Below are 15,694 nucleotides of genomic sequence, written 5' to 3' on the forward strand. Positions count from 1 at the left end.
GCTAAGAACATCAAAAAGGGTGGGGAGGTGGGGGAAGCTGCTAAAAAAAAGTTATGCAACTAGTACACCTAGTAACTGGTCGACTGGAGATTCCAACTCAGGCCCAGCAACTCCAGACCCCACTCTCTCAACCACTGTGCGACATAAGACTTTTGGGGGAGCTTCTGGTGATTTTAGGGGTTAGTCAGTTAGCTTTTCGCAAAGCCTCCTAGAGGCCCATGCCACTCTCAAAGGGTGCATGTGTTTGAAATTTATGGCCCATCCCCCTCCAGTGTTTCTGGAAGGAAAATAGTGTAGAAACAAGATCATCGGAGGGAATACGACGAACAGCTGAACCTCTTATCAGCATTTCCCAGCCTTTGGACTACTCCGTGAGGTCCTGGTCTCACAGGCGGACCCAATCTGGGAACTAAGGGAGACTCTTTCTGTACACCTGGCACTTCTCGTCACGCCCCGTCCCCCGAACACCCAATCCCAAACCCGTTGGGCATGACTGACGTCCACTCAGAGCAATTATAATTGGCCATGGCGGACGGTCGCTCCGCCTCCCGGGCGACCCCGCCTCCCTTTCATTCTGAAAGAAAGAACCTCAGCCTTGGCGTCCAATGAGAAGCGCCTTCACCTCAAAGATCCCGCCTCTTTCGGCGTCGACCCCGCCCCGAGGCCGGAAGGGACGCCCGCCTCCCTTGGCGAGATGAGCCAATCGGACGGCTCTCGCGGCCAGATGGACGGCAGCCGGCCCAATCCGCCGGGCCTCACGCGGCGCCGACCCGCCCCTCCGCCGGGCCCGAGTGGCGGCCGGGCGACGAGTGCGGGCCTTGGAGCGACGGCGCGGCGGCGGCGGACGCGGCCTGAGGCGAGCAGCGGGGCGTGGGGCGGTGCCTCGGCCCGGGCTCGCCCTCGCCGGCGGGAGCGTCCATGGCCCCCGGGCGCCGGCGGGGCGCGGCCGCGGCCTGAGGGGCCATGTCCGGGGTGGTGCGGACCCTCAGCCGCTGCCTGCTGCCGGCCGAGGCCGGCGGGGCCCGCGAGCGCAGGGCGGGCGGCGGCGCGCGCGACGCGGAGCGCGAGGCCCGGAGACGCAGCCGCGACATCGACGCGCTGCTGGCGCGCGAGCGGCGCGCGGTCCGGCGCCTGGTGAAGATCCTGCTGCTGGGCGCGGGCGAGAGCGGCAAGTCCACGTTCCTTAAGCAGATGCGCATCATCCACGGCCGCGAGTTTGACCAAAAGGCGCTGCTGGAATTCCGCGACACCATCTTCGACAACATCCTCAAGGTGACGCGCGTCCCCCCGCCCAGCACCTGCACCCAGGTGGGCCGGGGCGCTGACCCCCGCCCCTGGCCCCTCGTTGGTCCGCCGCCGCGGGCGGGGACCCCTGGGGCCAGGATGCCGGATCCAGCCCCAGCTGCACCCCACTCCCTCCCACCCATCCCCCGGGGCCTGCTGGCATCGTCTCTGCCTCACCCCTCTCTCGCCCTTTTTGAGATAGGATCTCGCTGTGTTGCCCAGACTGGAGTACAGTGAGTGGCGTGCCCACAGCTCACTGCAGCCTCGACCTCCCAGGCTCAAGCCCTACCCCCTCCTTGGCCTCCCAAAGTAATGGGATTACAGGCGCACACCATCAGCCCAGCTAATTTTTAAGTTTTATTTGTAGAGATGGGGTCTTGCTGTGTTGTCCAGGCCGGTCTTGGTCTCCTGGCCTCAAGTGATCCTCCTGCCTTGGCCTCCCCAAAGTGCTAGGATTATAGGCATGAGTCATGGCACCTGGCCTGCCTCTGCCCTCTCTAGGGTGCCTGGGGACCGTGGCAGTGGAAACTCGGGCCAGCTTCTGGAGATGGGGGGTGGGGGCTTGGCATTTAGCCCCCTCCTGGATGTGCCCTCGCAGAGTGCTACCTGCCCATTTCCCACTGGAAGATCTGTGGGGTAGGAGCCCAACTTGCCCTGCCCTCCGGCTGAGCTTAGAAGAAGAGCAGTGGAGACCGAACAGGAACCAGCCATGAGTCTCTTTTTACGTTTCTTGGGGTTTTTTTTTTTTTTTTCTTTTTAGAAAGGCTCTCTGTTGCCCAGGCTGGTCTGAAGCCATCCTCCCACCTGGGCCTCCCAAAGTGCTGAGATTACAAGTGTGAGCCACACTTTCTAGTAGGAAAACTTCAAACATATGCGAAAGTAGAGAAAATAGTAGAATGATTGTAAATCCCCTCCCCCCACCCCACCCAACTAAAGCAGTCATCACTTCTGTGCCAATCCTATTCACCTGTGCCCTCCCCATGGTCTGCAAGCAAATCCAACTTTGTGTAGTTGCATTAGGAAAGGTTTTAGGATGTATGAGGGGCTGAAAGATAATTCCTCCATGTAAAAACACAACTGCAGTACCATTAGCAAACCTAAAAATTAGTAATAGCTCAATTATCACCAGCTATCCAGTGTTCAGAATTCTTCCATTGTGGCATTATTGTTTTGTTTGAATCGACATACATTACAATGAATCTCCAGATTCTCCTATCTCTTGCTTCCTTTTTTCTGTTTGCCATAGTTGTGAAAGAAGCTGTAAAAGTCGGCCTGGTGTGATGGCTCATGCCTGTAATTCCTGCACTTTGGGAAGCTGAGGCAGGAGGATCACTTGAGGCCAGAAGTTTGAGGCCAGCCTGGGCAACATAGCAAGACCGCAGTGCCACAAAAACGAACACATTAGTTGGGCATGGTGGAGTGGACCTGCAGTCCCAGTTGCTTGAGAGGCTGAAGTAGGAGAATTGCTTGAGCCTGGGAGATCGAGGCTGCAGTGAGCCATGTTTGGGCTACTGCACTCCAGCCTGAGTGGCAGTGAAAAAATAAAAGAACCATAGAGTTGATAAAGTCAGGGTTCCAGTCTCTCAGGACTGTGGGCCTGTGTTAAAGGGCCCCAAGGAAGATCTGGAGAAAACTGATGATGAGGGAACAGTGGAGCCTTGCTTACACCTAAATAGCATCCTTTCTCCCTCCCTCCCTTTTTCCTTCCTTTCCTGTTTTTTTTTCCTTGCTTTCTTCCTTTTCTTCCTCCCTTCCTTCCTTCCTTTCTTTCTTTTCTTCCTTTCCTTCCTGCCTGCCTTCCTTTCTTTCTCCCTTCCTTTTTTTCTTCCTTCCTCCCTTCCTTTCATTCTTCCCTCCTTCCGTCCCTTCTTCCCTCCCTCCCTTCTTCCCTCCCTCCCTTCTTCCTTTCCTCCCTCCCTTCCTTCTTCCTTCCCTCCCTCCCTCCTTCCCTCCTTTCCTCCCTCCCTCCCTCCCTTCTTCCTTTCCTCCCTCCCTCCCTCCCTCCCTTCTTCCTTTCCTCCCTCCCTCCCTCCCTTCTTCCTTTCCTCCCTCCCTCCCTCCCTCTTCCTTTCCTCCCTCCCTCCCTCCCTCCTTCCTTCCTCCCTCCCTCCCTCCCTCCCTTCTTCCTTTCCTCCCTCCGTTCTTCCTTTCCTCCCTCCCTCCCTCCTTCCTTTCCTCCTCCCTCCTTCCTTCCTCCCTCCTCCCTTCTTCCTTTCCTCCCTCCCTCCCTCCCTTCTTCCTTTCCTCCTTCCCTCCGTTCTTCCTTTCCTCCCTCCCTCCCTCCCCCTTCTTCCTTTCCTCCCTCCCTCCCTTCTTCCTTTCCTCCCTCCCTCCGTTCTTCCTTTCCTCCCTCCCTCCCTCCCTCCTTCCTTTCCTCCCTCCCTCCCTTCTTCCTTTCCTCCCTCCCTCCTTCCCTTCTTTTCCTCCCCTTTCCTTGTCCCCTCACCACTTTTTTCCCGAGCCCATTTTGGGGAAACCAAGTTTGAGGCGAGGACAGTTGTCTCACAGCAGAGGCGGAGAGAAGTTTGCCATGCCAGAAAACCTGCCTAGAGACTAGATTTTGTGGTGCCTGGGAGATTTAAATTCAGCAAAGCCTCGTAGAAACCTGTCGGGTACGTTTCGCTCACCCATGAGGACACCTGCCTCAGCCCTGGAGGTGAAGTGACTCCTTCCCGGGGTCTGTGTGCTGAAATCTTGGCCTCCAGACTTCCAGGCCAGTATTCCCACCTGACATACTTCTCATGGAAATGTTTCATTCTTATAGAATCCTAAAGGAGTTTATAGAGCTCCTTTAGGATTGTGAAGGGAAGAAAATAATTTGATAAAACACCTTTTTTCAAAAAAAAAAAAAAAAAAACGACTCAACCTCCTGATGCATAGAAACGTTAACTTCCACTGACTTTCTTATCAGCAGAAACAAAATGTGTTAACTAGTATCCTATCTTCCTTTCCAGCTTTGTTTTTTCTAATTATAGTTTCATATTAAACCCCCTTCATGTGTTGTGACCATTTCAATAACAAGTTAGAAATTCATCTTTCAATTTAAAACCAAAAACTGTTTCCTCCTCTTCAACCCCCACCCCCGCATTTTTATTTGAACAGATCACTTTGGGAAGAGACTATTCTATTTTTTATTTTTTATTTTTTGAGACAGGGTCTCATTCTGTCACCCAGGCTGGAGTGCAGTGGCACGATCATGGCTCACTGTGGCCTTGCCTCGCCTCGTGGGCTCAAGCAGTCCTCCCACCTCGGCCTCCTGAGTAGCTGGGACTGCAGGCATGTACCACCACACGCAGCTCATTTTTGTAGAGATAGGGTCTCACTATGTTGCCCAGGCTGGTCTTGAGCTCTTGAACTCAAGCAAACCACCTGCCTCAGCCTACCAAAGTGCTGGGATTACAGGCGTGAAGCATTACACCCGGCCAGGGAAGAGACTTTAAATAAATTGCTCTGCAGTGCCTTTAGTACTGGACATTTGAATACCATTTAGAATAATATTTGTGGCTATTTAGAGGTTTAGAGTTGACAGGTTCTTTTTAGAGCACGGACTGTGTGCTATACACATTGTGCCTGATCCTTTCAAATATAGTATTGACTTTTCTTAATGCTTCAGATGGTATTACCTCATTTAATAATGAGGAAATTGAGGATAGAGACTTTAAAATCTGTTCAAGGCCAGCTAGCTAATTAGCAGATGGCAGAGCTAGGAACTAAACATGCTTTTTTTAAAAAATTAAACTTTTGATTTTGAGATAATTCTAGAGTCCTATGCAGTTGTAGGAAATACTGGAGATCCCACGTACCCTCTGCCAGCTTTCCGTTGGTGATAATGTCCTGTAAAACTGTATAGCACAATCTTACAACCAGGATTTTGACGTGGATACGGTCACGATATAGAGCATTTCCATCAGAGAAGGACTCTTCATGTTGCTCTTCTGTAGCCAGTATCTGCTCCTCCTGTCCCAGACCCTGGCAATGAATAATCTGTTCTTTTGTTGTTGTTTTGAGACAGTCTCGCTCTGTCACCCAGGCTGGAGTGCAATGGCGCAATCTTAGCTCACTGCAACCTCCGCCTCCCGGGTTCAAGCCATTCTCCTGCCCCAGCCTCCCAGGTAGCTGGGATTACAGGCGCCCACCACCGCGCCCGGCTAATTTTTGTGTTTTTAGTAGAGATGGAGTTTCACCATGTTGGCCAGGCTGATTGCTAACTCCTGACCTGGTGATCCGCCTGCCTCAGCCTCCCAAAGCACCAGGTGTGAGCCACCGCACCCGGCCTCTATTCTTTAATTCTATAATTTTGTCATTTCATAAATGTTGTGACCAGGTGCAATGGCTCATGCCTCTAATTCCAGCACTTTGGGAGGACAAGGCAGGCAGATTGCTTGAGCCCAGGAATTCAAGACCCTGGGCAACATGGTGAAACCCCGACTCTACAAAAAATACAAAAATTGGCCGTGTGCAGTGGCGGGTGCGTGTAATCCCAGCTACTCAGGAGGCTGAGGCAGGAGAATCACTTGAACCCAGGAGGCAGAGGTTGCAGAGAGCATGCCACTGTACTCCAGCCTGGGCAACAGAGTAAGACTCCATTTCAAAAACAAATTAGCTGGGTGTGGTGATGCACACTGAAACCTGAGAGGCAGGTGAGAGGATCACTTGAACCTGGGAGGCAGAGGTTGCAGTGAGCCGACATCGTGCCATTGTACTTTATCCTGGGCAACAGAGCGGGACCCTCCCTCAAAAAACAAAAATACATATATATATATATATATATTTTTTTTTTTTTCCTGTTATCTCTCTTTTGTTGATTTCTGGTTGGACTCCACTATGGACAGAGAGTATACTGTGTATGGTTTCACTTCTTTTAAGTTTGTTGGTTTGTTTTGTGGCCTAGGATGTGGTCTATTTGGCAGATGTTCTGTGGTCTTGTGTTGGTGAATGACGTGAAAAACGCGTGTGCTCTTGTTTGGTGGAATGTTCGCCACATGTCAGATCTCGTTGATTGATAGTGGTGTTGAATGCTGTATCCTTGCTGATTGTTCAGTAGTTCCGTCAGTTGTTAAGAGTCCTCAACGATAATTGTGGATTTGTCTATTTCTTCTTGAGCTCTATCAGTTTTTGCTTCATGTATTTTGAGGTTCTGTTGTGTGGTGCATAAATGTTTAGGATTATTATATCTTGATAGATTAACCTTTTTTTATTATGTAATGTCCTCCTTTTTTTTTTCCAGTGATTTTCTTTGCTCTGAAGTCTCTTTTATCAGAATTTTAATATGGCCGCTTCCGTTTTTATTAATGCTTTCATAATATGTATTTTTCCATTATTTTAATACCATTGTTTTGAATTGAGTTTCATGTAGACAGCATATTGTTGCATCATATTTTTTAATCCACTCTTTACATTTAGGATAAAGTCATTATTATGACTGTTAACTATCTTAGAGACAGGGTCTTATGCTGTTGCCTAGGCTGAAGTGCAGTGGCATGATCGTAGCTCACTGTAGCCTCGACCTCCTGGACTCAAGCCATCCTCCCACCTCAGCCTCCCCAGTAGCTGGGACTACAGATGTGCACCACCACACCCAGCTAATTTTTAATCTGTTTTTAGTTTTTGTAGAGACAGGGTTCCACTATGTTACTCAGGCCACTCTTGAATTACTAGCCTCAAAGCCATCCTCCTGCCTCAGCCACAGTGCCGAGATTACAGGCATGAGCTATCCTGCTTGGTTGATAGTTTTTTTTTTTTTTTAAGTATAATGCTTTGTATTATTTTCTTGGTAGTTGCCTTAGGTTTACAGTATACATATGTAAATTATCCTAGTCTCCTGGCCCCAGTGTTTTACAGCTTTCAGTGTAGGAACTTCTGCTTGGGTCCATTTACCCACTCCACTTCACTATAAATGTCTTAGCACTTCTTAACAGACTTTGAATGCCACATCAGGTGGTTTACTTCAGTCATCAACTGTGATTTGAAAAACTCTTCAGGAGCAGGCTATTATATTTATACCATCTTTTTCCTCCTTTTTACTGAATAAAATTGTCCCTCTTTTTTTTTTTTTTTTTTTTTTTTTTTACCTATTCCAATGATCTTTCTGAAGCTCTAAGCCGCCTTCTGTTGTCATTTCCTTTCTGTTTAGAGAACTTCCTTTAGCCATTCTTTAACCATCAGTGTGCTTGCAACAGATTCTCTGAGCTTTCCTTTGTCCAAGAATGTATTTCCTCTTCATCCTTGAAGGATACCTTCACATTGTTCCAGAAGAGAAATCTGCTATGGTTGGAATTGGTCTTCCTCTCCGAGTGAAGGCATTGCTCCTGTCTGGCTGCTTGGAAGAGTTTTGTTTTTAGTTTTCAGAAGTTTCATTATGATTTGCCTTGGCACAGGCTTCATCCCATTTATTATAGTTGGGGCCTGTTTGGCTTCTTGAATCTGTACATTTATGTCTCTTGCCAAATTTGAGAAGTTTTCAGCCATTATTTCTTGAATGACTATTTCAGTCCCTCTCTCCTCTCCTTCTGGGACTCCGACGTAGGGCTGTTAGCACTTTTGTTAATGACCTCCGGGTCCCTGAGACCCTGTGGCCTTGTTGAATGGGGTTGTAACATCAGCTCCCCTCTGGGCCTTGCTGATTCCGGGGAATGGGAGGGGGTCGCAAAGCGACAACTAGTTGAGCCTCCCACCCTCCCATCCCCCCTTTCTGCCTCGTGGTGGAGGTGCACTTCCCCACTGGGCCCTGCTGACCCCACCCTGGTGATGGAATTTGGAGCACCTCCTGCTGCTTCCAGGCAGAGAATGGAAGGTGAGATCCCTGCTTGGCCCTGCCGGCACTATTTGGCATGCCACTTGGAGCGTGTCTCCTGGTTCCTTGGGGTAGAAGATCCGTTTCCCCCTCAATTCCACTGAAACCTTCGTGGGTGGTATATGTGATTTGTCTGCCAATGTTTTCTCTTGGATTTGTTTTTGTTGTTGTTAAGACGGAGTTTCGCTCTTGTTGCCCAGGCTGGAGTGCAGTGGCGCAATCTTGACTCACTGCAACCTCTGCCACCCAGGTTCAAGCGATTCTTCTGACTCAGCCTCCCGAGTAGCTGGGACTACAGGCGCCCGCCATGTCGCCCGGCTAGTTTTTTGTATTTTTAGTAGAGACGGGGTTTCACCATGTTAGCCAGGATGGTCTCCTACTCATGTCGGCTCAAACTGGGATTAGGCTTGACCACTTTGTATTTTTAGTAGAGATGGGGTTTTACCATGTTGGCCAGGAGTCTCAAACTTCGGACCTCAGGCGATCCACCCACCTTGGCCTCCCAAAGTGCTGGGATTACAGGCGTGGACCACTGCGCCTGGCCTTCTCTTGTTATTTGGAATAGGACGGGCATTGTAAAGGCCTGCTGTTATAAGCGTCCTTTTCCGGGTCCTTTGGCCAAGAACAGGCTCTTCTTGGAATTCTTTTTCTCTGTACCTTTCGGCTGTTCCAGCTCAGAGGCTTCTGCAGCACCCATCCTGGATAGGTAGGAGGCAGTGAGGACTCCCAGAGAACTCACTGCCTTGTCGTTCCTCAAGTCCTGAGATTGCTGGGTAGCCTGCCGCCGCCTTTCCACCTTCTTTCTGCGCTTGCTAGTTGTGTTCCGTTCAGAGCTTTCTTTTTAGCTGTAAGGGGGCAGACCTGGGAGGAGCAGAGCTGTTACTTCGTGGAAGTCTCCATCATCCTGGTCTTTTTACTCAGTGTCGGGCTTTTCCATCTTGATCACAGTTGTGCCTGAATTTGCACACAGGATTTCTGTTAGATAGTGCGAGGACTTCATTACCTCACTCTGTCCTCTGCAGTTCCTTATTTGAATCTACTAGTTGCTTTGATTTTTTTTGTAAAGATTGCCAGTAAGACTTTCTAGTTTATTCTTTTTTGTTAAACAATATTCAAGTTTATTAAACACATTTTTTAAAGTATTATAAAATGTTTAACTTTCATCAGCTTCAAGGTTTATGTTGCTCCCAAATTTTTGCATGCAACTGAACTGTCAAATCTGCTAACACCCACTGAATTGCTTCGACTTTGGATTCTAAGGCGTCAGTTGCTTGCAAACTTTTATTTGCTGCTTCTAACATTTCCTGTGTTTCTTTTTGAGAATGGCTAATGAAGACATCACCAATTTGATAAGGCATCGTTAAGCAGTCAGCGTCTGCAAGCATGGTCCTGTCGCGAGCATCTGCTACGTTTTGGAGTTGTTTCTGTTTTACTTCTATTTCTTCCTTCAGCTCTGTGATTCTACTTGTATTCTGTGCACATTTGTTTATCTTTTGTTGCTCTTTGAAAGTAACATTGACATCTTCTGCAGCCAGCTTCGTGGTGGCCACCATCTCGGGACTGGAGTACAGCATGAGGCAATGGCCCACTTTGCCCCCAAGTGCTGTCTTGCTCCCTGTTGCCCAGAATTCCCTGGCAAATACAACCCTGTCTCCACATTCCCTCCCTTTGGACTTATGGCCAATGATCCCTAAAAGCTGGGACGCAGGGAGGAAATGTCGCCCGGAAGGACTTGGTACATGCCCGTTAAAGGGACCAGCAACCCCCGTGGGCCGACATCAGCGGGCGTGTGGCGAACAGCCTTGTTTATTCTTCTTTTCTAATTCTGCAGATGATATCCCCTCACTTCCTGACTGGACTATCCTTAAAGTTTGTGTATTTGATGTTTCTGAAGTTGTGTAGTAATGCCTCGTGGTGCTGTGTGCCTCAGGCTGATGGAAGGCATCAGGCCAGCTTAGATTTATCTCACAGTGGTTCCATTCCCTGATGTATGTGTGATGCATTAAATTCCAAGAGTGTTTTCATTACTAAATTTCGCATCCAGTTAGAAGTGGATAAAATGTTATCTGTCTGAAGGTTCCTTGTTATATAGGCTGAAAGTCCTAACCATCCACATAATTGCATTGGTGTAGCCTTTAGCAACCCCAAGGTAGACTTGCCTTATATGCAAATGTGTAGTCACGCATCGCAATGTAAAGACTGAGATCCCATCTGAGAAATGCATCGTTAGGTGAGGTTCTTAACGCAAAACGTCCTGGAGTGGAGCCATACAAACCTAGATAATATAGCTGACCTTACACCTAGGCCTGTTGCTCCCAGACTGCAAACCTGTACAGCATGTTACTGTACTGAGATACTGTGGGCCATTGTAGCACAATGGCAAGCATTTATGTATCTAAACATAGAAAACGTGCCGTAAAAGTCTGGTGTTATAATTTTATGGGACCACCATCGTATATGCGGTTTATCTTTTAGCAGAACATCATTATGCGGTGCGTGACTGTTTGACTGATTTTAGAAACTTTTTGAAGAAGTGAATTAGAATGGGTGGTCTCTTGTCGCCACTGAAACAAAAAGATTAAGTTCAACAAAATCTCCAAGGCATTGTGCTAGGCGCTGGTGCAAAAGCGGTAGTCAGTGCATCTTGCCCAGCCCCTACTCTCTACTCACACTCTCAAGCTGGGGAGACAGTTGCACAAGTAACTTTAACATACGGCGTGAATGGATACCACATTAAATGCCACTGGAGAGGTAGAGAGGTGTTGCAGGAGGACAGCAGGGAAGATTAATTCTGGCTGAAGTATCTACAAAAACCTTGTTGAATTGTGATTTGAGCTGGCCTTTGAAGGTTCCGTAGGATTTCAGCAAGTGGAGAAGAATACACAAATGAGAACCATCTTAATGCCTCTACATTCATCTGTCAGCTAAGACAGAAAATTCGAATAGGTAGAGATGCGAAAGAGTCAGCTAGCTGGAACTTTCTAGTCCAAAGGAGTAGTCGTAGTGTGGCTTGCTTTGGACTGCAGTCCCAGCACTCTAGCTGAAAGCTGTGGGCCTTCTCCCTAGAAAATTCATTTATCTGCATAGAGTTTCAGGGGGGTGTTTGGACATCCTGAATCCCAAGAGTGGGCCTACTAGTGGCCCATGGACTGCAGATTAACAGCGTTCGTTGTAGAATATCAAAGATTATGTAAAAATTTTGGAAATTTTATTTTTTTATAAAGGATTGTTTGCTGTATTACATGTACTTTTTGACAAGACGTATGGAACTTTGACGAAGCTTCCTCTGCTGTTGTGGCCTTTAAGAGTCTGTTTCGGGAGTTCAGAAGCACCTCTTTGGGCTTGATGCTGCAGCGGGTTTGCGTGACGGCGGAAGCGTACATTTGCTTCTGGGATCTGGAAGCACAGTTGGGTTTTTATTGCCTTGTTGGCAAATTGCATTTAACAGGTTTACCTTATGCTTTGACATATGGGGTTGGTCCTTTTGTGATACCAAAAAAAAAAAAAAAAAAATGCGAAAACATCTTTTTCCATCAGCTAAATAAATCCAGAGACTCCTCTGGCCATTTTTGGGAATTCAGAACACATGAGTGATGGTCTTGTCCCCCAGCTTTCAAGCTTACCTGTTGATTATCATAACGAAATCAATTAGGGGGAGCAGGGTTTGACCTTCAGTCATCTGTCATGTGGGGTTTGGAATCTAGCCGTGCTTGATGTGAGATAGTGTTCTGTTGACAGCTCGTAATTATTTTCTGTTCTTACTCAGTTGAGAGTGGGTTCATGGATCGTATCGGTTTTAAATGGAACTGAAGATTTAAACTTCGGGCTTATCTAGAGATGTAATTATAGGGTGATGTTCAAACCAAAGAAGCTGATGTGGTGTAATGGACCTAGGGCTTACCTTGCGTCACCTGAAGGGCAGTGCCATCCCGTAATGACAGGCCGGCTCATTTCATGCTGTAGCTATTATGGTTTGTTTGTACTTAAAGAAATGGAGGCTTCAAGTGGGCTTGACAGAGCAGCTGCTCAGGACCACCAGATTGCCTTTTAATCCTAAAAGCCGAGTATGAATATTAGTTGCTGACCGCGTGATGGGTTAGTCTTTCTCTCGGGGGGGGGGGGGGGGGGGATAAATGCTCAGGTGTGTCCAGGTTTTGCAGAATGGAAAACATGACTTGTATCCTGTGTTAGCATATCCGTTAGAGAAGCCCACGCTTCTGGTTGATTCCGTTGACCAAATGCATTTGGAACGTCTGCTTTGGAATTGCGACATCCGGAGGACAGAGAAGCAGAGTCTGGGAGCTCTTGCAAGAAGCCGGAAAGGTGCTGGAGGGCAGCACATCCAGCCACCCTGGACGGCAAGGGGAGGAAAATGTCCCTGACCCCTGCTTTCTTAAGCAGAGGCCAAGTAGACGGCACCTCTCTCTGAACGTCAGCATCTCTTTTACTGTCTAGTCTGAAGTCCACAGCACCAACTTTGTCACATGGCCCTGTTACATCAGACCACAGCAGCAGAGAACCAGCTGTAGTGAGTATTTGCTGGTGGTAGTGCGCCAGGCTCTAGTAATCAAATAGCTACTTAACCTGAGCTGAGCAGAAACTAAGCCCGAGGAGCACTGAGACCAAAGAATCTGTGTTAATTCTCTCGCCACCGTGGTGGAGGTTCCAGTGATGGTGCGTGGCATGGACTCCTCGCAGTCCTCCAGTGCCTGTTTGGAGCAGTCAGTGGAGGTTCCCTGGTCTCACCTGGGAAAGGCCAGGCTAGATGCTGGGTCCACGGGAGAACCTGCTCTGTCGTTCAGAGCTAGGCTTTGTGCTGTGTGTACGGTAGTGAGTGGAAGAGATACAGTCCTGGCCTCGTGGAGCTGATTCCTAGTTCACTTCTCTGGGGACGGGAACCACAACGGGAAGACAGGGCATGAGCTGGAACATCACTGGGAAAGTCACTTGGAGGACAAAGGAGCCCTTGTCTAGTGGAAGAGGCCATTCGACTGTCCATGAGATGGATGAGGACATCCACCCGGACTGGTCTAACCATGTCCCAGGGCCAAAATCAGGCATTCGGGCTGCGGAGGGATTTGTAATAAAACAGTTGCGTGCTCAGTCAAGGTGAGATACTGGCAGTCACTGACAACTCCATGGGATGCAAATTGCATTCATTTTCAAGGTAAAATTTTGCATATGTTTGTAGACAAGATACACAGTATTCCAAGCAAAACCCTTGTGATAAGGAAGGGAGTCATTACTTAGTCTCACCTGCCTTCTGGTTTCCATTACAGGTAAGAGGGAATAGCTGGTTCAGATGTTGACTTGTATAATACTAACAGGACTTTTAATCCATGTCTTCTACTCATACTCAGTCTTATATCTACGATTCTTGGCGCACATGAGGTGACTAATAACTATATTTTTGTGACCACTTTTTTTTTTTAAGAAAATCTGTAATTTTAGTTTTAGGGTGGGGAGAGGAACTGTTTTTCCCTAAGGTTCTGATGACTTGATTAGATAGATATGGATCAAAAACTCTGTTAAAAGTGTGGAGTGATGTAGCCCAGAAGGCGAAACTCCCTGGGAGATGAGCTGGTCAGAATTGAGAAATAGAGAACTAGTCATTTACCTTCTTATCAGTACTTATTTGGTATGACTGTAACACAATGAGACTGTTTTTAAACATACCAGGACTGCCGGAACGCACTAGTTAAAGCAGATGTCTCATGAAAAGTAATCATCTTGGGACACCGAGTCAACAAATGCCATTGAAGTGTGTGTTTCTGTGCTAGGTACTGCAAGAAGCTGAGGAGATAAGAAGACAGCCTGGAAAAAATGATACCTTGATACTTTGTGCATTGGGAGCTTTTGTTTTTTGGATTTTTTTTTGAGACAGGGTCTTGCTCTGTCACCTGGGCTGGAGTACAGTGGTGCAATCACGGCTCACTGCAGCTTCGACCTCCTGGGCTCGAGTGATCTTCCGACCTCAGCCTCCTGGGTAGCTAGGACATAGGTGCACACCGCCACAGCCCGCCTGGCAGGGAGCTTGTGTTTGTGAGGCACCTTATCTGTTATGTCTTTGATCCTCCGAGTAAGCCTGTAAGGTCAGGTTGGGGTTTACTCTGACCGGAGGGATTCTCACTTTCCTAGCCTCATGTTTCCTTGCCCAGAGATGTCAGCTACCATGATTCTGTTGCTTCTCCTGCCATCCCTTATCCCCCTTTGCTCGGGGAAGGAGTGACTTGCTTGACGGGTGGGTTTTGGGGAAGGCAGTAAGCAGGCGGGGCTCAGGCCCTGTAGATTCCCACCAGCTTGGAAGCCACCCTGCTCAAAGGGGGCATGCCTTTCTCCTGCCAGAGCTGTGGGGTCACCTCCCCTGCGTTTGTCCCACTATGGCAGTGGTCAGGAGCCTACTTGGCTGCAAACCCAAAACCAAATTCTTTAGTCAGAAGGCCAGTATTTTCATCTCCATCCATCTGACTCCTGTTTTGATTTCCAAATGGATTCTAGACTGGGAGCAGAGGAAGAAATATTGCGACTCGTATGAGCATGAACACAGCACCCGAGGCAAAAAGAAGATTCTAGGGTGTGTAGTGCATTTCTTAGCCCCAGCCCCTAAAAGTAGTGTTGAGGCAAGACAGAGCTGTTGCAACCTTAAACATGTTGATACCTTCCCATGTAGAGAGAAACAGACCCCAAGTCGGGAATAAAAGCCAGGGAAAAGTTCGGGGAGAACACTCGAAAGGACTCTTGGTAGAGGCAGGAAGTGTGGAGGCAGCCAGAGCTCTGTGCTGACAACAGCTCGAGGCAGGAGTCCGCCGGAGGTTGGGACACTTACTAGCTAGCTGGAGAAAATCCACCAGCCCCAGACAAGTTCCCAGCTTTCATCATCTCCCTTTCCTCAGACAGGGATTGAAAGCAGCGTCCGTCTGTCAGACTCTAATTCTGATCCGAGAAAACAAACCAGGTAGAAATAGAATCAGGAAAAACTGGCCTCGAGCACGTCTGAGAACAGGCTGGTAGAGGACTACCACGGGGACGCTGGTAAGGGGTGACATGGCAGCTCCAAAACACTGTGTCCCGAAAGAAAAGAGGGCGAGAGGAGAAATAGCACGCAAAAGTCAGATGAAAAACAGAGTAAGAAGACAAACTGTGAAAGAGAAGTAGCCTGTCCAAGAGTGCTGTATGTTGTATGAGAATAATGAGCGTATAGATGATATAAAACAAGAGCTCCAGGATATGAGAAAGCATTAACATGAGATGCAAAGGGAAATGGCAGGGATAATGAGATAAATTGAAAACTCAGATAGCATTGTCATAGATCTTGTAAGTACATCGGAGACGGGAAGGAACGGAATAGTAATGAACAGTGACGCAAGGGGATGTGTCTGGTTCCTACCCAGTGTCAGCGCCCGCCGTGGCTGTAGAGTCGGGAGTCGGACACTGGACTCCTTCAGGCATTTGCCCGAAAAACATGTACCTAAACCTCCATGTTCAGAGAAGCCTCAGTGTTTCTTCTCTCTCCCCGCAGAGGGAAATAAAAGTGGAGGATTTCCCAATTCTAGGCTTTCTCCTCCTCCTGGGTCCCTGATTTTAAACTCCTTGGGGCAGGGACCTGTTTGTCAGGGC

The 15,694-nt window shown here is 48.3% G+C and overlaps 2 protein-coding genes across 3 annotated transcripts in view; one reads left to right on the forward strand and one right to left on the reverse strand.

Annotated features, from left to right (window-relative positions):
• The first annotated feature begins 777 nt into the window (after positions 1 to 777).
• GNA12 (G protein subunit alpha 12) overlaps positions 778 to 15,694 on the forward strand; it is a 116,117-nt gene continuing 101,200 nt past the window's right edge. Inside the window, exon 1 of one of the 2 annotated variants that reach the window (XM_033193782.1) lies at positions 778 to 1,308. In XM_033193782.1, the coding sequence (XP_033049673.1) occupies positions 964 to 1,308 (345 nt within the window). In that variant the 5' untranslated portion in view covers positions 778 to 963. The remainder of the gene's footprint in view (positions 1,309 to 15,694) is intronic. The other variant, XM_033193783.1, reaches the window with a different exon arrangement.
• On the reverse strand, positions 9,247 to 9,630 carry LOC117073211 (prefoldin subunit 4-like). Its single transcript, XM_033193784.1, has one exon. The coding sequence runs from the start codon at positions 9,628 to 9,630 to the stop codon at positions 9,247 to 9,249; it is 384 nt and encodes a 127-aa protein (XP_033049675.1).

This window comes from Trachypithecus francoisi, unplaced genomic scaffold (genome assembly GCF_009764315.1).
Source record: "Trachypithecus francoisi isolate TF-2019V2 unplaced genomic scaffold, Tfra_2.0 Lachesis_group4, whole genome shotgun sequence".
Classification (NCBI taxonomy): Eukaryota; Metazoa; Chordata; class Mammalia; order Primates; family Cercopithecidae; genus Trachypithecus; species Trachypithecus francoisi.

What these genes read in the sequence shown, in the direction of transcription:
- LOC117073211 (XM_033193784.1), bottom strand. Translation starts at nt 9,630, where the DNA reads ATGGTGGCCACCACGAAGCTGGCTGCAGAAGATGTCAATGTTACTTTC.